This window comes from Balaenoptera acutorostrata, chromosome 19, assembly GCF_949987535.1.
Source record: "Balaenoptera acutorostrata chromosome 19, mBalAcu1.1, whole genome shotgun sequence".
Taxonomy (NCBI): domain Eukaryota; kingdom Metazoa; phylum Chordata; class Mammalia; order Artiodactyla; family Balaenopteridae; genus Balaenoptera; species Balaenoptera acutorostrata.
The window spans coordinates 7,441,311-7,465,509 of NC_080082.1; the positions used below are offsets into that span (position 1 = coordinate 7,441,311).

The 24,199-nt window shown below is 44.3% G+C and overlaps 1 protein-coding gene across 4 annotated transcripts in view; it reads right to left on the minus strand.

The window, feature by feature from the left end:
* Window positions 1–9,042, minus strand: part of GAN (gigaxonin) — a 103,323-nt gene extending 94,281 nt beyond the window's left edge. For all 4 annotated transcript variants that reach the window (XM_057533904.1, XM_057533906.1, XM_057533905.1 and 1 more), the window contains exon 1: window positions 8,701–9,042. In XM_057533904.1, coding sequence (XP_057389887.1) covers window positions 8,701–8,867 — 167 coding nt within the window. In that variant the 5' untranslated portion in view covers window positions 8,868–9,042. The remainder of the gene's footprint in view (window positions 1–8,700) is intronic.
* Between the last annotated feature and the right edge of the window lie 15,157 nt (window positions 9,043–24,199).

A 24,199-nucleotide genomic window follows, 5' to 3' on the forward strand; every position in this document is an offset into this window, starting at 1 on the left:
TGTTAGCATACGGTATTTGTTTTTCTCTTTCTGACTTACTTCACTCTGTATGACAGACTCTAGGTCCATCCACCTCACTGCAAATAACTCAATTTTATTTCTCTTTATGGCTGAGTAATATTCCGTTGTATATATGTGCCACATCTTAATTATACTTTTTAGAGCAGACTTTCAGAAGCGACTACTCCAAAAATAAAGTCAATCTCTTCTTTTCCCATTCTTGAAATTCTGGTACTATCACACTACACAGTACAGTAGTGAAAAATTAAGTGAACGTCAAAGATAATTTAAAAACTGTTAGCTTCATGTTTCTTTCCTTTACTGGCCCCACAGGTGGAAAAAATAAGTTGAGTGATTTTGATCTCCATGTGCTCAGTCTCAGTTTTGACAGTGTGTGTGGGAGATCATTGAATATACACTCAAATGGCAGCCAGCACACAAGAAAGACAATGGAGCCTGGGAAGGTGTAACACTCTGCAAACCATGAAATGCAAACTCCTGCCCGTCTCCCCCCAGCACCCAGCTGTTGCTGATACCGTGTCTCCTGTGTATTTGCTGAAGGAATGATTAATCCTAATTAGTCAACACTAGTTATATAAGGTCCCTTGACAGGGAACTCTGTGATGAATTAATACATGACACATTTCAACGACTTATGACAATACTAATTCTTGAACTGTACTTTATTATTGGTGAGCACAATCCCACAAGCATATGGGTTAAGGTGGTGATGACATTTCTAAAGAATGTACCAACAGCGTGTCAATGGTGCACATTTTCATAATCCCCTTTCCTATCAATAGGAAAAAAGACGGTAAGGAAAGGAAACAGAGCACGTATTTTGCTCCTGCTCCACTGCAGGAGGTGAGAGAAATGAGAATTTCGCTCCCTCTCGGCCAGCAACAGGGATTCTCCCTTTTGGGCAAGGAACAAAGTTGGTAGCTCTGCTCATACAAGTAGCAGTGTTAAGAAGTCAGGCAGGAAAATAAACCAACCAACCAACCAACAACACCTGAAAGAAGTCTCTAATCTGTGAGGTAAGTCTGAACTTCCCACACCAGCTTTAGCACAGGAGGAAAAGCTGGACAGAGGTGGGAAACTCTTCCCTTAACTAACCAAATGGAATATTCAAGAAGACCCTGGGTTCTGCTGGCCTCCAATTCCATCCCTGAAGCAGAAGTGGGCTCCGGCGAGGAAAGAATAGTAATCAGTGATCAATGACCTTTCTTTCTAAGGATTCCCATGGCTTTTCCCAATCCCACCTTTCTCACACTGCCGGCCACTCCCGGTGAATGTGCTCTAAGTGTTAGAAGAGACTCATCCCAACCTCACACCCTAAATATGCGGTTTCCTCCAATTCAGGGACGGACTGATATAAACAATTTCAGTGACAAAAGTCTGAAAATATTTTGAACTCAACAATACTAGACAATTTACAATTATTCAGAGGCATAGGCAACTGGTTACTGATGAATGCGAATATGACTATAAAACTATGTTTTACCATATTTCTACTCATCTTATCGTGTTAACATAAAAATCACAAGTGTCAAATGGTCTTTAAAATTGCTCCTAAAAAGATACCAAAATACTTAGTAGTTGAGAGAATCACAAAATACTTATGAACAAAAATGTACATTTAAGGTTCTATATCCACTAGTACATTAACTCTAAAAAGAAAAATGAAGGACACTGTATTGGTCTATATCCCATTATAACAGTCTGGTTTTAAAAACCAGTCTTCCCCACTTCCACTTGATATGTGCTGCCTCTCAAAGCTTTACTGCCTGAAGGCTAACTGTTTTATCTAACAAAATATTTCCCCAAGATCTTATTTTTCCCTAAGTATTCTATTTTTCTAAAACTCTCTGAAAAGAAGAAAAAAAATTATAATTTACTCCCACAGAGAAATGGAAGCAGCAAACATTAGACCATCATTCTGTGGTGAAGACATTCTTTGGCAACACTTAGGAAAACGACTTCAGTCTCTGCTTTTCTGAGCACGGGGGTCAAGAACTCCAGCTGAGTGACATTTAGATGGACACACGACCTTTACCCTCTATACAGCTACAGCTGCCATCTTTGATCTCCTTCCTTCTTTGGACTCATCATGTCTTAGGAGGCAGAGGACCCATGGGAAGCACTCAAATTCAAGGCTGCAACCCTAACCTGCCAACTGTCACACCCACACCCCCGCACCTCCACCCTTAACCTAGGATTCCAACTTAAAAATTATGCATTTGCACAAAATGATAGATTTGTATCCTTCTGAAGGATGAAGCCAAACAACTCCTTATTTGTCCTAGTTATGTTTTCTTTATGGATTATAAATAGATTTTAAGCCTCACTTTGATATCATGAGACAGACTGATTAACAGTGTAAACAACAGATAAGGTGGTTTTATAATCTGGATGCTTAGTCTCTATTATCCAAATCTAAATCCAAGGAACCAAACTTTCTATGTGGAAAAGCACTTTGCTTGACTCTCTAAATTATATAATAAAAATTACTTTAAGGGCTTCCCTGGTGGCGCAGTGATTGAGAGTCTGCCTGCCAATGCAGGGGACATGGGTTCGAGCCCTGGTCCGGGAAGATCCCACATGCCGCGGAGCAACTGGGCCCGTGAGCCACAATTACTGAGCCTGCGCGTCTGGAGCCTGTGCTCTGCAACAAGAGAGGCCGCGATAGTGAGAGGCCCACGCACCGCGATGAAGAGTGGCCCCCGCTTGCCACAACTAGAGAAAGCCCTCGCACAGAAATGAAGACCCAACACAGCCATTTAAAACAAATAAACAATTTATTAAAAAAAAAAATTACTTTAAGAACACTGAAGAGGACTTGCAGAGGAAAATACACACTGGAAGAAGAGGTAGAAGTCAAAGGGCATAGGTAAAAGAGGGAGAACTTATCAGTTGGTATTCAGTGGAGCTAGGATTTACTTCTATCACATTACTATTACTCAAAATGACAACCCTCGGGAAAGTTCTACAATAAATCTACGCATTCAACACTTCACTTTATGTTAGATTCACTAGTCTAACAAGAATTTTATTGATTTGTTTCATCGTTTGAAACCTTCCGAGAACCTGTCCAGAATTAGAGCATTCACTGGTACTAAGAGTGGCAACCGCTGCCTTGTACAAATAAACACATATATTCCAGCTAAAATAAGTAATCTATGTTAAACTTAGAGCTCCAATTCACAAGCTCTTAGTTTCCTTAGAAGCCCAGAGAAAATACTTCTTTGATCTTCTGAAAGAGAACATACTTTAATATTGGTTTTGAAAAACTCACATTAAGAAAAGGGTTTAATCAAATATGACTGCAAATACTAAAGAGAAGGAGGGGGAGGGGGAAGGGGAAAGGGAAGGGGAGAAGGGGGAGGAGGAGGGGGAGGGGAGGGAAAGGGGGAAAGGGAAGGGGAGGAGGGGGGCAGGAGGAGGAGAAGAAGGATGGAGATGATCATTTTGAACCATGGGACTGTAAGCCCTTCAGGACAGATTTCATCTTTTTAAGCAGTTGTAAGGGATGCCTTATAGTAGGTGGATAAAAGCAAACAAGCCTAGATCCATCAAAAGATATTCAGGCCCAATGTATTTCCCATCACCATCAGAGGATAGCAAGCGGTAGGTACAGTTGATTTGATTTGAAGACTGCTCAGGATTCAGCAAGAGTCTCAGAACCTGGAGCTTCTAGCTGAACCCTTGAGAACTAAGAAACTTAACAGGTTACAATCGCTATACAAAACCCTTATGACAATCGTTCATGAGCTGCTACATACACAGGTGACTATGAACTCAGAGCACAAGTGAAAGAAAAGGGACTTGGGGGCTGACAGCTTGCTCTGCACATAGCAGACAACACTAGTGGACTTTACTGCTCATAAAATACAGGGCAGATTTCAAGTACCCAAAGAAAGGATGATAACAATTTCTACATCACCATGAAACTTGGACTCCTACAGAGATCGTATTAGTCTCCTTAAGAAGTTTCATCAGCATCATCTATGAGTCAAATTTTAGATTTAAATGGCAAGACAGGCTCATCAATAATTAGGCCTTGGAAAGCATCCAGATTAACAGCATAAAATAAAAGCTTGTTACAAAACAGCTCTACAGGGCTGGATTTATATAGCAGAATACCCAACCAAGTCCTGTGCGACAGGGCAAAGGAAAGGCTTTAACATCAATGTGCAGCAAAACTTTAGATGATACAATAAAGCTGTAAAAACAGAAACAGACTCCCTCCCCACAACACAGACATGCCAAGCGGACCGAAAACAGCACGGAGCCCAATCAACCTCACTTCACAGATGAGAAGACTAAGGCCCAGAAAAGTTGTCCAAGATGGTCCAGGCTGGATTCTAGGCCCAATGTCTCCACTCCACCCTCACTAGACCAGCTTTCTCTCAAAAAACAGGGACAAAAACTGCCATTCTTATTGTTGGCTAACTCATCAAAGGATCCCAAAATCTTGGGAATCTTTCTTTCCTTTACTCTCCAGGACTAAAAGCTAAACAAACTCATGTTCCAACAGATTCCCTAGAAAAACCAAAATTCCCAAAAGTGAATACGGGACTGGAACCTGTATAGAGCCACTATAATGCCACTGCAGAATCACACGGCAATTCACTGCCAAATCCCTTCACATACATTACCCCCCAAGAACCACAGCTCACGAAAGAGAGGAGTCTGAACTCCACATCAGATCAAGGGAATTGTGCCAGAATGAGAAGAGCCTCAGACATGAAGCAAAGCAAACTTTGCAATATTCAAGAGAAAAGGAAATTTCCTGTAAGTCTCAGGGAACCTTTCCCAGAAGGTCTCAGGGTTGCTGAGAAAGGAAAGGGTTGCTGTGGGCCGTTGTTATAGCTATGAATTCAATGTCATCATTCTTAAAGGTCGTCAGCTACATTTAGATTTTGTTTTCCCAACAAACCAAAGGAAAAATGTCATTCAGGATCATGAGAAAATGCTGGGCAGAGGGCATGCTGGGAGAGTAGCATCCCACTTACTGGGGCGAGTGATGAACTACGGAAGCTCCTGCCTATCCTCCCTGAAGCATTTGAATCTTAGGCTGCGTGACACATACCCTACACAATCTTCTTTCAGGTTATCACTGGGGTTTTGTGGCCAAACTTGGGTTTTTTTCTGGCTTTTTCCTTTTATACTGAAAGTGTTTCTAGGGCAGTATGATTGCTAAGACGATCCGGAGGAAAAACAAATGTTAAACCAAAGATAAAGCACAGGAAAAGAGTAAACCAGTAAGGCTAAAAGACTTCTATATTAAGTAGAAAGTATGCCAAGTTAGTTGCTTTAATTCCTAGTGCAACAGTGTTGGATTGGTTCCCTTGGTTGATGATACAGAAGCAATATATAACATTGTTTCTAAACTGCACAACTTCAGACCCCTATGACAGTTACTAAAACCAGGCTAACTGAAGACATTAAACAAAACTCAGATTTTTATAAAACTTCAGAGACTACTAAACTTTTGAACTCCCAATCCATATATTAATGACATCACAGACCTAAATGCTTAAGCTTCAAAAGGGAAAGTGAGAAACATCAAGTTCTAGAACATACAAACTCATTTTGTTTCAACAGAATTCTTTAAGTTCCATTCAAACAAAACAGAGATGTTATAAAAGCCCAACATCATTGGTATCAAAAATTAAAGTTTGTTTCTAAGTAGTAACATGAATTAGTCATATTACTTTGAAGTAGCCTTGAGATTGATAATTTTAAAAGAACCCCAAGAACAAATATACCACTTCAACAGTCAAAGTTACAGCAATTAGTCACTGAAAAAACACATATTGACTAATTCATATTTATCTGTAAAATGTCAAAAATATCTGCCCTGCCTGTACAAGATGGTTGAAAATGAAAATCAAAGTGAGACAGCATGTGAAAGTACTTAATAAGCACGTAAATCATAACATATTGTGTAAACTCTACCGCTTACTGACTTGCAAAGAATAGTTACATGCAAGTAATGCTGTAACTTGGTATGGTAAACGAGTAGGAGACTAGGTGTCATTAACCTGGAGTCTAATCCTAGTTCATCCATTAAATGCTAATAACCTCATTGTAATACAGATCACTAATGCCCACCGAGCACCACTTCTTTATCTGGAAAGTAAAAGAATTGGATTAGAGGGGTCTGAAGTCCCTTTTGGCTCTGCTACTACGATTAGTAATATTTCACATCTAAATTACTGCTAGCAGGACTTCCCTGGTGGTCCAGCGGTAAAGAATCTGCCTTACAATGCAGGAGATGCGGGTTCGAGCCCTGGTCGGGGGAACTAAGATCCCACATGCCGTGGGGCAACCAAGCCCGCGCGCCACAACTACTGAGCTCGCGCATCTCAACTAGAGAGCCCACGCGCCCTGGAGGCTGCGCGCCACTAGAGAGAGAAAAACCCGCAGGCCACAACTAGAGAGAAGCCCATGCACCGCAACGAAGAGCCCACGCCGCAACGAAAGATCCCACGTACCCCAACAAAGATCCCGCGTGCCGCAACTAAGACCCGACGTAGCCAAGAATAAAATAAAATAAATAAATAATAAATCTTTAAAAAAAACCTAAAAATAGAAAAAAAAATTACTGTTAGTCTAAATAACATTTCACATTACTAAATATTCTCATACGTGCCACCATGTCACAAGCGGATGCCCCACCTTTCCTAATTCAGCAGATATAGCAGTGATACCACTACCTTCGGAAACCTGTGTGTAGACCTGGGAGCGGCTCAAAGCACTATTACCTACTTCTGCACAGTGTGGGTCAAAGATTAAATGAGATGAAGATGCATTTTATCCCTCATTTATCAGACTAGTGAGCTGAAGCCAAGAAGAAGTCATCTACGGACAACTCGCTGAAGAGTGAAAGGTGGGAGCAGAAAGCAGGTGCAGGGCTCTTCTCAATCAGGGACAACTGAGCATCTGAAATGGAAACGCACCAGGGCTGGTCCTCTCATGTCCAATCTTCTGTGGCATAAAGGAAGGCAGTCCCTGCTTCAACCCATCTGCTAACCAGTAGGCACTGGTCTTTCTGTGTGCCAGGGATACGGTAATGAACAAAAGGAAAGTCCCTGGCCTCTTGGAGCTTACACTGTGGGTGGGGAAGATCCACAGAGTAAATGAGTAAAATACAGGGTATATTATAGTGGCAAGTGCTATGGAGAAAAATGAACCACGGAAAGGGAATAGAGAGCATGTATTTGGTGATTTGCAATTTTCTTTTAAGCCAGCTGGATGTCTCTTACAGAACTACAATAATACATCTAAAGTGGTTTTCCTAAGCATTTCCCCAAACAGGGAATACTTTGGATACAGGGAAGACGCTGGCCTGCTGATGCCAATTTTATACTGACTGCTCAAAGCTCTGAACTGCCAGCTATGAGATATCTGTCATGTTGGCAATCTAAATCCACACTAATGACAACTCACCCCAACTCCACCTTTAAATCCACAAAGAAAGAGTGCAAGTGGATTTAAGAAAGAGAGCCAGGAGGAGCCAGAAGTTACCAGAGCACTTGAACTGCTTCTGACTTAGCACAAATGTCTGCCAATACAAAGGTTAAAATGCAGTTTGTGTGCCGAGTTCTGCTAGGACAATGCACTAAGAATGCAGCGCACATCATTTTGCCTTTTCTGACCTGTCAATTCTAGTGACATTCTCTACTATTAGTCTATATTTAACCAGCTTACTAGGCAGTTTCTCCAGCTTCTAGCATTTTCTTTTCTTTTATTAAAAGAGTAACCCAGTTTGCAAGAAAGTTGCTGTAACATAACAGCCCCCTCAAGATGTGACACACTTGTATGAGCACTGTCCTATCAACCTTTAATTCACCTCGTTAGCTGAGCTGGCAAACCAGGTTAAGCTTTGTTTTAAAATGCCTTCTCCAAGTCGCTAAAATCTCATGGTCCTCGGGTTGTAACAGCATCCTGAGAATTACAGTAAGTCTTTTAAAATGTGCTACAGCTTACTTTAACGTCTATAACGCACTACCCTTCTTTTTAAAAGAAGGTCCCACAAAGGGTGGAAAGTCACTTCTGCGAAGAACTTGGGGCTGGTGGGGGCGTGGGGTGTCGGATCGTCCATCCTAAGAAAAAGATCCGATAGGGTTTTCCTTCTGCCCACACCCGGAGAGGTGTTTGTTTGGCTTCTCCGCGGGAGGGGCGCTCCCTGGCCGCTTTCGCGGCGCTGGACCCGGCCCACTGTGCGTCGATTTGGAGGCGAACGGCCGGCAAACTTCAGCCGGGATCCGCGGGCTGGGCCGGGGCGAAGGGGCAGCGCTTCCTGGGCGCCGCCCAGCCCTGCTCGCGGTCGCGGGGCCGGGTCCGGCCCAGGACGGCGTCTGGGGGCCTCCGGGGTTCTGAGGCCCCGGCCAGCGCCGGGCGGTGGGAACCCGAGGAGGGAGGGCGGGGGGACTGCGGTCCGGCGTCAACTCCAGGGGGAGTGGGGTCCGGTGGGGGGCACGGGCCCGGCCCGGCCGAAGCCATAGGGGCTGTCCTGCGGGGAGGCAGCGAGTGGGGCCCGGCCGGGGTGTCTGCCGGGAGGGACGCCGCGCTAAGCGGTGACCAGAGGGACCCCAGCGGCTGGGGGGTGGGGACCAGGGGCTCCGGGGACACGCCCGGCTCGCCCTGCCCCCGGGCTCCGGGCAGCGCGGGCCCGCCCGGCCCCCTCCTCACCTGATGTACGGGCTGGCAGCCGCCAGGATGTTCTTCTGCACCGGTATCTCCTCCCCGTCGAGGACCAGGTGCGCGTCGCAGAAGCGGGACTCCTCGCGGAAAGAGCTGAGCGCTCGCAGTAGGCGCGTGGCGTGCTGAGGATCTGACACGGCGCTGCCCTCGGCCATCGCGGCGCCCGCTCCTCAGCCCGCCGGTCGGGCTCCGAACGCCGCCCAAACGGATGCCTCGAGCCGCCCGCGTCCAGCGCGCACCCAGTCTGCACAGCCCGCTCGCGCCCGTCTGCCCGGCCCGGCTCTCAGCGCTGCGAGCAAAATCGGGAGCCTCCGAAACGCGCCTGCGCCGTGCGCCGCGCGAGAGTCCGGCGCCTTTAAGGAGCCGCGGTGTTGCGTCATTTCTGCGCGACGCCCCCCGCGCCCTTGTGCCCTCCCTCTCCCCCGGCGTCGCCGGAGGCTGCCAATCCGAAGCCTCGTTCCTCCTACTGTGCTGCCGGTCCCCGAACGGGCGCTGCCGGGCGCGGTCCGCCGCTGAGAGCGATCGCTGCAGCGATGGAGGGGTGTGCGGGCAGGCTGGCACTCGGTGGTTGAGCCCGTGGCCTCTGGCGCCGTGAGTCTGAATTCGAGTCTCGGCTCTTCCACTCACTAGCTGTGTTACCATGGGTAAGGTGCCCATCCTTAATTTGTCCGTCTGCAAAATGAAGATGATATCTTAGTGTTGTTGCGGATTCATGTGAGATAACGCATGTAAGCGAGGGCGCAGTAGGTGTAGCTTTCATTATTTACGAGAGAAAAGGCGCTTCCCAGGTAAGAGCACAGAGACCCGAGAAAGCAGGCCCTGAAAAGAGCGTTTGGGTTGCGGGCGAGGGAGGAGATGGAGCAGAAGCAGGGCCTCCTTAGCAGTGGTAAGGAAGTTGGTCTTGATCCCGTAGGTGTTAGGAACCATGAGAGGGTTTTTAGCAGGTCGTTTCACGAAGATCACTCAGCTGCTGCGTGGAGAACTGGGGGTGGCGGGGGCGGGAGGGTGCCAAAGGCAGAAAAGTTCTTAAATATTGCCGTACTTGAGGGAAGGGAACGGCGGCCTGGATGGAAGGGTGATGATGGAGGTGGACAGTAGTGGATGGCTTTAAAAGAATAGGCAGAATTAGAAGGGAGAGGGAGTCCAGGATAATGTTCTGGGTTGAGTAACTAATTGCATGATGTTGGTACATTTCAGAGAGAGAGAGAAACGCTGAAGGGGTGGAAGGTAGAGAGGTCAGATGTTCAGATGTGACCAGGTTCCCCACCCAGTGAAGATCAAGGTGGTGACAGGAAGCAAATCTGGGTCAGCTTGGCCTGCAGAGCAAGCCCCATACTGTCTGAAGTTTCTGGGAAGGTTGCTAAGGGCACATGGGAATGTGGAATGTAGCCCCCGTTTTGTCCACACATTAGGGGCTCAACAAGCTTATAAGAAATTAGCAGTTTTACAAAAGCCAAGGACCGGAAGAATATGGTCAGTATTCCAGATAAGGCAGGATGGGGTTTTCACTGGATCAGCTGAGGCTTTTCCTTCTGTCAACTCAAAGGCTCCAATAAAGTCTTGGATCTTTACCCTGAACCAGTCAAGGATTTGGGGTTACTGGTGGGAATCAGGGTATATAACTCTGGTGGAGTCAGTGGCAAAAGAATAGATTGGGAGAAGGATGTTACTAGCGGAAAGTCCAGACATTTCCAGCTCAGTATTATGGATGAAATGATTAAAATGTCTAGGATTGGCTTCAAAACAAAACAAAGGGATGGAGTGAAGTGGGTGGAGGTATAAATGAATCAAAAGTGGCTATGAGTTACTACTTTTAAAGCCGGGTCATGGGTACATGGAGATTCGTTGTACTCGTCTCTATATTTTTGTGTACGTTGTAAAATGTCATAATACAAAGTCAATAAGATAAGCAGCTGGAGCTTATCTTCTCCATGATACCTGCCCAGTATTCATGGGAGCAGTCAACACTTCTTGCTTGAAGTTACTGCTGTACTTTGAACGTTGCTCTGGCAGGAAAATTACTGTCAGGGGTTTATTTATCCATGTCACCTGCTAGCTTGTATATGCAAGCATCTCCATTTCTAGGTGCCAAGCTCACTGCCTGGCCCTATTAGTGCTCAGTAAATGTTGGATGGATGGAGGGATTTTAAAAATTGTGAACATCAGGCATTTAATAAATGTTTTCTGAATTGCAGTCTGTTTTCAGTTTGTGTTTGTCTTCTTTCTCAACTGGGTCGTTGTTGGAGTCAAAAATGATATATATGACAGAAAGAGTTCAAATCAAATACATAGGTGTTTGATAAACACTTACTGATCAATTACTTGGAATGCTGGTCTATTCTTCAAATGTCAGAGGTTCCAAAACAAAACAAAGAGCTCAAATAACAGAATCACCCTCAGGTAGCCAGTTTTCCCAGAATGGGAGTGTTGCCTTAGTTGAAGTAACTGGAGGTGAATGGGGATTAGCCAGGCAGGCTCTTCCTGGTAGAGGTAACCTTCTCTGGTGTTTTGACAGAAGGAAGGTATGGGAGGACCTGGGCAGAGGGTTGTAGACAGACCAGCATCAATCAGGGGAAAGGGAGTTGCTGGCTTGAGAGGTTCCCCTGTGCAACAGGCAGCAAACCGGCAGAAGATCTTTTAAATGCTCTCCATTCCACCCCCACTGTTTGCAATATTCCCCACCAACCACCTGCCTGAATCACTCATATTCATCCTTCAAAATCCAGCTCAGTGCCCTTCAGAGAACCTCCAACCTGTTTCCCAGGGCAGAGTCCCCATGCTGTGCCATGGTCGTGCCTCCTGTGCTGCATTTAGCTCGCTGCGCTGTAATTAACTGGCTTACACGCGCGCTCCTCCGGGGTAGTAGCTGTGTTGCGTTTACATATTCCAAGAGACTTGCACAGTGCCTGGTGCTCAGTGGGTTATCCCTGAATGCTTCCCGTAATCTGTTAGAGGTGGCAAGTTGGTGAATGAGCCCAGGAGGCAGGATATAGCACAGCAGGGGCAGGTGGGACCACAGAGAGCTGAAGAACACACCCCCTGTGTCAGGTGGGAGCGCGCCCCTCACTTCCAGCTGATTGCTCCAGGGGATGAGGGCCCACGGGTGCCAAATCCAGCGAGTTTTCAAGAGATCTGAAAATTCAGATTCACATGTCCAGTGTCCCAGTTTTTCAACATTAGCCACGAATTCCATCTGAGAAAAAAAAGATGCAGCATGTGTCTGCAGACAGGATCTGGCTTCCATTCATTTCCAGAGGCAATCAGAAGACCATCTTGGTTTACTGAGAAGGGAGTTAACAATCAAAAGAATGCTAGATTCTCAATAAAAATTGTTGAGTTGAACTCAGGTGCCCCAGAAAACCGCATCTTGGTTCTGTAGGGAAGGAAGAGGGCCCAAGTGTGGGAGGAAGGACTTGTGGGGCAGCTGCTACCAGAGCCACTCCTGGTTAGACCGTGGACTGTTCTGCAGCCTTTCTTGATATTGCTCAAACCGAGCCACCTTGATATTGTTTATGGCCATCAGAGTGGTGTATTTAGTGTTATTGTTTCCCTACATTCCATAGATATCAGACATCAGCTGTTGTGAAATGTGTAATCTCAGAGATTCGACACAGTCCCAGCAAGTTTCAGTCTCTGGTGACTATAACTATAGCCTCTTCAGAGGCTAAACAACCCCAGAGAAAGGATTCTTTTTTTCCTCTGAAGACTAAAAAGGATGTTTTCACAAGATACTAACAGTAGTCATTCATTCAACAAATATTTATTAAGCACCTGCTATATGATACCCATTGCAGAGGCACTGATGGTGAAAACAGACATAGTTACCTCCATGGTGTCATTGTAGGGACTTTTTATTCTTTGTGCTTTTCTGATCATGTATCATTTTACAGTCAGGAAAAAACAAGTTTCATTTGCAAAAAGAAAATACTTTGCTTCAAAAAATGAACCCTTAAAAGAAAGAAGAATCACCTTGGAGTTTGGGGTTTTATTTTAAAATAAATGTTAGAAAGAGGAATAAGAGTCCAGGAGAAGATAATGCAAGGAAAAAAATTAGTAGTTTGGAAGCGCTTTGGAAAGTATTGCCTTCAGTGGATTCATTTTATTGAAGTGAAAACTGAAGCAAGATGATGAAGGACTCAGTCAAAGTCATACACGTGACCTAGTTGGGCAGAACAGACAGGCCCAGAGCTTCTGCCTTCCAGCCCTGTAAGCTTTTCCATTACACCAAGTTGACTCTTCATAAACATTAATTTGGTTGAGACAGTCTCTTCTGATTCATTTTAAGGCAGTCTTCAAATATTTTATTAGGTAAATCTGTCATTTGTCCAAATCTATATATAGCTCCTTTCTTTCCGAGAATCTGAGCTCTTCCAAATTGCTGAGTCAGAGAACATCTCAGTATTTATAACTCTTGAGAGTTGATTCTATATATTTACACAATAGTCAGAGAAGTGTCTCAGAAACCAGTGAACTAATTAAGCTGTAATGAAGATAGTTTCTGTTTCTGTGCAAATCCATGCTGTATTCCCAGCACCTGGCACAGGGCCTGACACACAGTAGGTACTCAATAAATATTTGCTGAATGAATAAATGTTAATAAGTAGGGAGAACTGGGATTTTTCTATCCCCAAGGGATTACTTCACTTGTTGTTTTCCACAGTACCCCCATGAACTCCAAGCTGGTCTATGCAACAGCAGGCTAACATCTCTGGTTGAAAATAAACTCCTGATTTTACCCCTTAAACCTAATCATTCCCCAAATAAAGTGGCAGCATCATTCATTTAACCAAGGACAGAGATTTCGGGACATTCTTGATCTTTTTTCTCATGCCCTTCATCCAATTCACCAGCAAATCCTGCAGCTCCTCCTGCAGTCTGTGTCCTGAGTCCAGCCTCATCTCCTGACCCCCATCAGTATCACCTGAGTCCAGCCACCAGTCAGCTCCCCCTGGACTCCTGCAATAGCCTCCTAGGCTGTGCTCCCTGTTCCTCTTGCCCCCTTATGAGTTCTTTCTCCCCGTAAGTTAATCAGATCAAGTTGCTTCCCAAAACAAAACCCTCCAATAGCTTCCCATCAAACTTAGGGGAAAAAAGTCCAAAGTAGAAAGCCCTGAGAGATGTGGCCTTGTACTTCCTCTGCGACCTCATTTCCTACCACTCTCCTGTCCCTCGATGTGCACTAACCAAGCTGGCCTTCTTGCTGTTCCTTGGACAGGCCTCACATATGCCCACCCCAGGGCCTTTGCACTGGCTGATTTCTAAGCCTGGAAATGTCTTTCCTCATATTCTCAGACTTTGATCTTTCCTTCTGCATAGATCAGAGCTCAAATGTCAGCTCCTCAGAGAGGCCTTCACTTATCTCCCTGTATAATGAATGCTTCCCTCAACCGCCTTCATTTTTCCTCACTGCATTCAATGAGTACCTAAAATAATATATGTTTGTGTATTGTGTGTCTCCTCTGATTATAAGTTTCATGAGGTCTGGCAGGAACTTCCTATTTTATTTATCACTGTATCACCAGCCTCTAAAACAATGCATGGAATATAATTGATACACAATAAATACAGACTTACTGAAAGAAAGAAACAGACTGAAGGAAGGGAGGAAGAGAGAAAATCTTCCTGGATCTTTTCGTCCCTTGCTGCCTAACCTGACCTTGCCAACATGGAGAAAGATGAATTATCAAGAGTGATTCAAAGGACATGAAACTTACAAGCCTCAGTAGGTCACGATATAACAGCTCTGGGCAGAGGTCGCCCCAGTTACTTCTTTCAAACCAAGTCCTGTGCAAGAACCTTTATTTCCTCCTTCGAGCCACACCATTTTCCACTTTGTACTCTTTAAATTTAGTTTGGATATTGTATGTTGTTTATATACCCCAAAGCATGCAAAAGATACTCAATTTCTGTCCTCCCCCTAGAATTCTAGCCAATACGCTGCTGATTTATTCTGCAGCATTTATATCATGTAAGTAATTTGCCTGCTCCTTAGACCTGTTTTAACGTGAAGTCATTTGAATTCTTTTAAGTCATTGGATTTCCTCACTACCTCCCCACGGGGTCTCTTTCTCCTATTCTTGGAGGCTCTGGGTTAATTACTCCACTTCTTCAGTTTCTCCCTCTGTAAAACTAGCATAATCGTAGTAACTTCCCAGAGCGGTTGTGAGGATTAAATGAGATGATACTAGTGAAGCACTGACAAGAAGGTCTGGCACATAATAGGTGCTCAGCAAGTGCTAAGTGTTCTTATGTTTATGATCGCTATCATCACCACAGTCATCCTCCTGGTTTTTAATGGCATTTTTCCCAGCTCACGAACTGTTAGCTTCTGGTTGACTTTCAAGTCAAAAATCTAGTCTCTTCACCTCTACAGTCCGGGCTCCACCAGCTACCTCCTCTCAGATCTGGCTTGACAACTTCACGTCTCACTTCTCCCTGATGTAAATGCTGGACTGTAGTGAACTTAATCTATTTTCTGACTCCATCTGCCATTTTCCCTTCCTATTCCAGCTCTTTAAACATCCCTATTTTACTGCTTTTTATTTCATGCTCCATGTGTTTAATTTGATTTTTTAACATTTAAATTCATTCTTATATTTTCGGAAATATGTTAGACATCTTTGCCTAGCAAGGTTTGAAACTAATTAACACTTTAATATATTTATTATCTTGGAAAAACATCTTGATTGAGGTGTAACATAAAGTGTACGGCTCAATGAATTGCTCCATGTGAACTCACCAGCCGGATCAAGATAAAGAACATTCCCAGTAACCCAGAAGGTTCCCTCAGTGTTTCCAGTTAGTACCTCCCACAGGAAACCACTGTTCTGACTTCTATCACTATTGATTGGTTTTTCCTGTTCTTGAACCTTTGCATTTGGCATATTTCACTCCATACAGTGTCTTTGAAATTCTTCCATTTGTTACTTCGAAATTCTTCCATTTGTTATTTGTAGCAATAGTTGGTTCTTTATTACTGTGACACTACCACTGTGTGATCTTTGGAATTCTTCCATTTGTTACTTGTAGCAATAGTTGGTTCTTTATTACTGTGACTCTACCACTGCGTGAATATACCACCATTTATGTATCTGTTTCCCTGTTGGCAGATACTTGGACTGTATCCAGTTTGGGGCTATTACAATAAAGCTATTATGAACATTCTCAAACAAGTCTTTGTTTGGGTGGACACGTGCGCTTTTTTCCCTTGTGGATGTGCCCGAGTTCAGTTGCCGGGTCATAGAAAAGGCATATGTTCAGCTTCAGCAGATACTGCCAGTTTTCCAAAGTGGTTGTACCAAACTACACTCCCACCAGTTGTCTATGAGAGTTCCAGTTGCTCCACATCCCTCAATAATCGGTGGTGTCTTTGTTTTAATTACACCCATTCTGGTGGGTGTGTAGTGGTATCTTGTTTTTTTAATTTGTATTTCCCTAATGAATAACAATGTTGAGCACCTTTTTATATGCTTTTTGATCACTTGTATCTTTTTTTAAGTGCTTGTTTAACCTTTGTTTCATTTTTAAAAATTGGGTTTTCAAATCGATTTTTTTAGGAGTTCTTTTATTATGTGTATGGAACACAAATTTCTTCTCCCAACCTGTGGCTTCTGGAAGATTGTATGGAAAAACCCGAACGAACTTTTTGGCCAACCCAATACTTTCCCCTTAGAACATCGGCATAGATTACATTCCCTACGTGCCATGATCCTGTCTTTCTCATCCTTCACTGGTCCCCCAAGTCCCTGTGCCTGACTCATGAGGTGTCCCACCATCTGGCCCGCTCCTCCCTCCCCACCCTCACCTTCTAGACCCACACCGCCCTCCATCCCAGACCCTCTGCACAGACCCAGCTCTTCATCCTGCCACCTCTTCCCTCCTGCCTGGACTCCTTCTCCCATGACTTTGGTGCCTGAAAAACTGCTCGCCGCTCCAGCACCTCCTCTGTGAAGCCTCTCCTGGCTTCTTTCTGTCTCTTTGTGCCTTGAAATCTGCCTCTGGAACCAGATTGCTGGGTTCAAACCCTCCTTCTGTCCCTTTCCAGCTCTGTGGCCCTGAGGTTTAAATGGCCTAAACCTCAGATTCCTCACTGGGAAAAATTGTGGTTCCTGCTATATATGGTTTTGTGCAAATAAATGAGATGATCCAGGTACAACTGTTTAGCAGTGTCTCGCACATAGTAAGTGCTCTGTAAATGTTTGATTTTAAAAAAAAAAGTCAAAAATAGTCATACATCACACTAATGACATTTATCTGTTAACATATTGGTCTTTTCACTAGACTGGGTATTTCTTGCAATCAGAAGTCATTACCTTAACTTTTGGAGTTTGTGGAGTTCTTAGTGCAGTTTGCTGTGCAGGGAGCTTTACGTCCATTACCCCAACAGATGTTTACAACAACCTGCAAGGTAAGTATTAGGATCTCCATGCCATGGGTTACAAAACTAAGGTTCCAGCCCACATCCCTCAGCTGATTCATAGAGGAGCCAGGATTTTGACTCCCTGATTCACTGCAAAGTTTTTGAGCCATTCATTGGACATCCTTGCCTCTCCATGTGTCCCCAGCACCTACACAGTGAGCTTGGTAAATATCTGATGAGTAGAATTGAGTCTAATAAACCCCAACGTACCCAAGCTTGTCAGAAAAGAACATGGGTTTATCTGTGCTGCTAAAGTTCTGAAGCTGACCCTCAAAGGCCAAGCAATTAGAGACTGAGATCCTTCTGGCAAAACAGACAGCACCTAGAGCAGGTGCCTGTTTTCAACTTTTCCCTCTCAGGAAACAGTGGTTTCAACATCAGTAAGCTGAAGGTGTGCTCTTTAATTGACACAATGCTACTTTTCCAGAGGAACAGGTTGTCGCTTTTCACAAAATTTGTCCTATTTAATGAAACGTTGTTTGCTGTCTTAGTTACCTACCATCTCTCCTATTGCTATATTACAGTCCCAAGCTTTTAAAATGCTGTACCAAGAGTCTTGGGAAGATCCTTTTCAGGCAGATTCTGGAAGCTTGGCCTCTCCAGCTCAATTGTAAATATCTTGAGAGCAGGAATCACCTCATATCCGTCTTTATCTCCCATGGCATCTGACTCGGTTAGGCAGGAATTCAATAAGTATTTGCCAAATCCATTACTGCCTGCTTATTTCATGCTGGGGACTGGGCTAAGCCTTGGGAAGGAGAAAGGAGGAATCACATTCAGATCTTACCCTCCAGGAGCTTCTAGGCCAACCCAGGAGATAAGAGTCAAACATAAACAAAAAGCATCTGATATGGAAAACGGTGTTTGTAATGGGGATTATAGCAGAGAGCTACACTGGGGTACCCCCCTTCCCCACCAACACACACCCAAAGCATCACTTATACCTAAAGATTGCTGGGAAGTTCTTTGCTATTAAAATAAGCATGGACATACTGTGGAGTACACTCTAACATGTATATGCACTTTAAGGTAAAACGCAGATTTCAAGGTGCTGTATTTGGTAGACCTGTGCCCCCGCCTTTCTTTAGCTCCCCTCTTCTCTGCCTCTAGGAATGTTTTGGTGGGTGTGATGTTGAACGCTGCTATTGGCATCAGACAAAACCGGGTTTTCATTCAGGCTCTGCTCCATCACTTTCTAGCTGTGTGATTTTGAGCAAATGGTCTGAGCTCTCTGAACCTCAGATTATTCATGATTTTTATGAGGGTTAGTGTTTCATGTAAAGCTTTTGTCACATACACAGTAGCTTTTATGCCTGTTGTGAGAAAACAAGTGTGGGATGGATGGATGGATGGATCGAGCAGGGAACAGGCCAGTCTTGCCACAGCAAAAAAGGCACATTCCCTTTGACATGAACACTTTGCAATTCTATAGCATTTTATACACTTGAAGCATTTTCATAATCACACAAAAATCAAAGAAAGTAGAGCCATCCCAATTCTACCTATGAGAAAAACTGAAGCCTCAAGAAATGCCCAGAGGGACTTCCCTGGTGGCGCAGTGGTTAAGAATCCGCCTGCCAATGCAGGGCACACGGGTTCGATCCCTGGTCCGGGAAGATCCCACCTGCCACAGAGCAACTAAGCCCGTGCGCCACAACTACTGAGCCTGTGCTCTAGAACCCATGCGCCACAACTACTGAGCCCTTGTGCCACAACTACTGAAGCCCGCGTGCCTAGAGCCTGTGCTCCCCAACAAGAGAAGCCACCGCAATGAGAAGCCCACGCACTGCAACGAAGAGTAGCCCCTGCTCGCTGCAACTAGAGAAAGCCTGCGCGCAGCAACGAAGACCCAATGCAGCCAAAAATAAATAAAGAGTCTTGCAAAGACTGAGATCGGTCATCTTGAGATTCGAGCCAGTGCCTGGTTCAGCATCTTTAACACAACAGCTTGGGGACTTGTTAGGGGATAGAGGATGGGGAGAAGGGGGCCGGCCTTTCAAACTGCTGCCTTTCCTTTCTGAGCTGTGTACGGCCTGTTAATTTGACCTACATGTTGTGAGACAGAGTCACAGAATCCTCACGGCTGGGGTAGTGCAAAAGTCCTTCACTTTCCCTGTTGAGAAGCTGATACAAGCGATGGACTCTACTCTCCTTAAGAACATACAGACACACAAAAACTCACATACAGTTTCAGGAAGCCCCGGGTGCCCTGAAGCCCCTCCACCATGCCCCCTCAGGCGCTCAAGCCCCCTCTACAGAGACCATCCTGAGCCTGACCAACTGCAGAAACCACAAGCTCATTTCCTCCAGCAGACCAGTAGAAACAGTATAACCCAACATAACAAAGCCCTGCAACTTCAGCCAGGGACAACTCACCCTCCCAACTCTGCAGTCATCCGAATTCTAAGAAGTCTATCCTTCGATAAACGTCCAAAGTCAAACCATCCATTTCCCTCTCAGACTTTCGCAAGTCTTGGTGGAGATGAGAATTGAGGTTATCTGTGTTTTAGAAATCAAAATTGCCAGTGTGTTAATAGAAAGGGGAGACCCGTGAACAGGATTAATACAGAGGTTACCTAGAGTCGATTGGCTTCACCACAGGCAATGCCTTCATTATCATGAAAGCCAAGACTGAGCACAAAAGATAAAGAACTGGATTGGCAGCCAAGGGAAATTTGGTGAGGCGTTCAGTTCATGTGTTCATTCAGCACTCATGTATCGAACACTTACTACGTGCCAGGCACTGTTTTAGACCCCCAGGATACATCTGAGACTAAAACAGAAAAATCCTCACCCTGAATGTAATCTTTGAGCTTACATTCTAGTGAGGGAGACGGACAAATACCAATAAACGTAATAAATAAGTCAATTTTATAGTATGCTAGAAGGCAACAAGTGCTACGGGGGGAAAAGGAATTAAGCTGGATGATGGGATCAGGAGCGTGTGTTCAATGGAGGAAGCAAGTTGCAGTGTTCAACTAGGGTCAGGAAATCTGCACTGAAATAACATTTGAGCAAGACTTGGAGGCGAGGAGACCACATACTCATCTTGACCACACATCTTGAAGCCAAGATGATACCAGCGACAATACTAAATGGCTAACATTCACGTATTCACTCAACAAATATTTATTGAGTGCATTAAGAGCTAGGTGCTTGTGGTCGGCTGAATAATGGTCCCCAGAGATATCCAGGTCCTAATCCCTGGAACCTGTGTATGTCACCTATATGGCAAAATGGACTTTGCAGATGTCACAAAGTTAAGGATTTTAAAATAGGGAGATTATCCTGGATCATCCAGTGGGCCCTAAATGTAATCATGAGGGTCCTTATGCAAGAGGGAGATTTGACTTCATAGGAGGAAAAAAAGTGATGTAACAAATGTATGGATACGTTTGGGGGGAAAGTGGCGGGGAGGGGTGTGTGTGTGATGAACTGGGAGATTGGGATTGACATATATACACTAATATGTATAAAATGGATAACTAATAAGAACCTGCTGTATAAAAAAATAAATAAAATTCTAAAATTCAAAAAAAAAAAAGTGATGTGACGATGAAAGCAGGGAAGAAAAGGTGAAGTGAGGCGGGACCATGAGCAAAGGAATGAGGGAGCAGGAAAAGGCAAGGAAACAGACTCTTGCCTGGAGACTCCAGAAGGAAGCTGCCCTTCTGACGCCTTGATCTTATTCCCATAAGACTCATTTTAGACTTCTGACCCCAGAACTGTAAGAATAAATCTGTGTTGTTTTATGCCACCAGTTTGTGGTAATTTGTTACAGCAGCCATAGGAGCCCAATACAGCGCTATTTTAGACAGGGATATAGTGAGAAACAAAACTGATGAAAATCCCTGTCATGTGGCTGTCCCACCCTTGACTCCTCATTCTGTGCCTCGCACTGGCCTGTGCCTTTGATACATAGCATCCTTTTAATGATCACATCTGTCCTAGGAGATGGCTGCTATTTGAACTGAGACCGTGTAACTCGGAGACCCTGTCCTCTGACCATTGGAGGGTCTTCTGGTCATGCCCGATTAGACTATGGCTATTTTGGGTGTGCCAGTGATCTGCTTATGTCATCTCTGATGCCACTGGTCACTCTGGGTGCCTGGGACACCGTCCCCGTCCTCTCTCACCACACCAGGAGTAAGGCCCCTCCGAAAGAGAGGAGGACCAGCCTTCGCTTGAGGGTTTACGAGTAGCATCCTCTGCATGAACTGCCCCCACAATTTTCGCTAACTCAGATGGTTAGAGGCAACTAAGAGGCAGACACTTCTTCTAAGGGCTACAAGAATATTATTTAATCCTCACTGTAGCCCTGTGAGGCGGGTTCTAATGTTATCCCCATCTCACAGGTCAGGAGCCAGAGGCACAGAGAGTTTAAATAACTTATCAAAGGTCTTAAGACTAGTGAGGGTTGGGAGCCAAGATTCAACCTCTTAACTGTTTTTAAGGCTCATAAATAAAATAGCTAAAATTTATTGAAAACTGCTATGTGTCAGGCAATCTTCATTTAAATTTCATGACTCTCTGAATGAGGGACATGTACTATCTCTATTTTATGGAAGATGAAACTGAGGCATCATCAGGTTTCGAGAGGATCAAAACCCAGGCAGTGAGGCTGGAGTCCCTGTTCTCACCTCTTGTGATGTCCTTTAATTAAGAACCCACTTTGTCCCAGGCACTAAACGAAGCCCTGAGGGTGAAGAAGTGAATAAGATTAAGACAATAAAAGTAGTGGTTAAGAAGTTAGACTTGGGGGGCTTCCCTGGTGGCGCAGTGGTTGGGAATCTGCCTGCTAATGCAGGGGACACGGGTTCGAGCCCTGGTCTGGGAGGGTCCCACATGCCACGGAGCAACTAGGCCCGTGAGCCACGATTACGGAGCCTGCGTGTCTGGAGCCTGTGCTCCGCAGCAAGAGAGGCCGCGATAGTGAGAGGCCCGCACACCACGATGAGGAGTGGCCCCCGCTTGCCGCAACTGGAGAAAGCCCTCACACAGAAACGAAGACCCAACACAGCCATAAATAAATAAATAAATAAACCCAAAGTTTAGAAGTTAGACTTGGGGTCTCAGGAACCACCTGTGTGATCTCGGGAAAGTTACTTAACTGTTCTGAGACTCAGTTTTCTCATCCATAATATGAGAATGGTACCAGGACCGACCTCAAGGCTGTTGCGAGGATTACGTGAGAACCAGCACTTACAGTGAGGTGTCAACACACATCAGCTGATGTTATACTGCTGTTACTATTATAATAAGCTCCGTTCCTGCCCTTAACCACAGAAGATGCACAAACAATATAGACATCACTGTTCCTTCCACATTGATTCTGATGATAATTTAAGGAAACCTGAACTAGGCTAAGACCTCTTGCCTGCCCAACCCAAAGGGCAGACTGAAGACAAAATCAGGGAACCCATGCCTTTCACTGGTCCCAACCTCCTGGAATGGATTAGCATCTCTAGGAACACCAGTCACCCTTGGCCCTCCTGGAACACAGTAGATGTACTTAAGGAAAGAAAAAACTGGAAAATCCTACCAGGGGATGTGACTCTGAATTGAACATGCATACACTGGACTTACCTGGAACTTCGCCAGGACCCAGTGATGAAGATGGAGGAAGATACTAAATCTCCACTGACTGAGGCTCTATCTTGGTTTCCTTGTCTCTGAACCAAGGCCTTGCTGGAACCAGCAGAGAGCTGCCCTACAGTTTCTTTTCACTGGTTGAAGGAACCATCTTCTAAGGAATGGTGGAGGAAAAGGAGATACATTTTTTTTCCTGTGTGGAAGGAAGATTTATCAACCCTAAATGGTGACTTTCATGTTGGGACAATTGGATATCCATATGCAAAAAAGTGAAGTAGGACCCCTACCTCACACTGTAAGCAAAAATTAACTCAAAATGGATCATGGACCTAAATTTAAGAGCTAAAACTATAACATTCATAGGAGTACATCTTTGGGACCATAGATTAAGTTATGGTTTCTTAGATATGACACCAAAAGCAGAAGAGATAAAAGAAAAATTAGATTAAATTGGACTTCATCAAAATTTTTAAACTTTTATATTTCAAAAGCACCATCAATAAAGTGAAAAGACTACCCACAGAATGGGAGAAAATACTGCAAAGCATATATGAGTAGATACTTCCCCAAAGAAGATATACAAATGGCCAATAAACACATGGAAAGATGTTCAGCATCATTAGTTATTAGGAAAACGCCAATGAAAACTACAATGAGACACCACTTTATTTTATCTAGGATGACTGAAATAAAAACAGCAGACAATAAAAAATTAGGGAGGATGTGGATATATTGAAACTCTTAAACGCTGCTGGTGAAGCTGTAAAACGGTGTAGCCACTTTGAAAAACAGTTTGGCAGCTCCTCAAAATGTTAAACCTATTTATACCATGACCCAGCAATTTCACTCCTGGGAATATATTCAAGAGAAATGAAGACATACGTCCACATTAAAGACTTGAACATGCGTGTTACTCATGACAGCTCAAAAGAGGAAACAACCCAGATGTCTCTCAACTGATGAGTGGATAAACAAAATGTGGTATGTTCATATAATGGAATATTATTTAGCCACAAAAGGAATGAAGTACTGATTCATACAACAACATAGATGAACCTTGAAAATATTATGCTAAGTGAAAGAACCCAATCACAAAAAAACCCACATATTGCATGATTCAATTTATATGAAATGTCCAGACCAGGCAAACTCACAGAGATAGAAAGTAGATTTATGTTTGCCTAGAACTGGGGGGAGGGGATGCAGAATGAGGGGTGACTGCCCATGGGTACAGGGTTTCTTTTTGGGATGATGAAAATGTTCTAAAAATAGACAGTGGTGATAGTTACACAATAGTGAATATACTAAAAACCACCGAATTGAATACTCTAAAAGAGTGAATTTTATGGTATATGAATTAGATCTCAAAAAAGCTATGATTAAAAAAAATTACTGGGAATTCCCTGGCGGCCCAGTGGTTAGGACTCCATGCTCTCATTGCTGAGGGCCTGGGTTCGATCCCTGGTTGAGGAACTA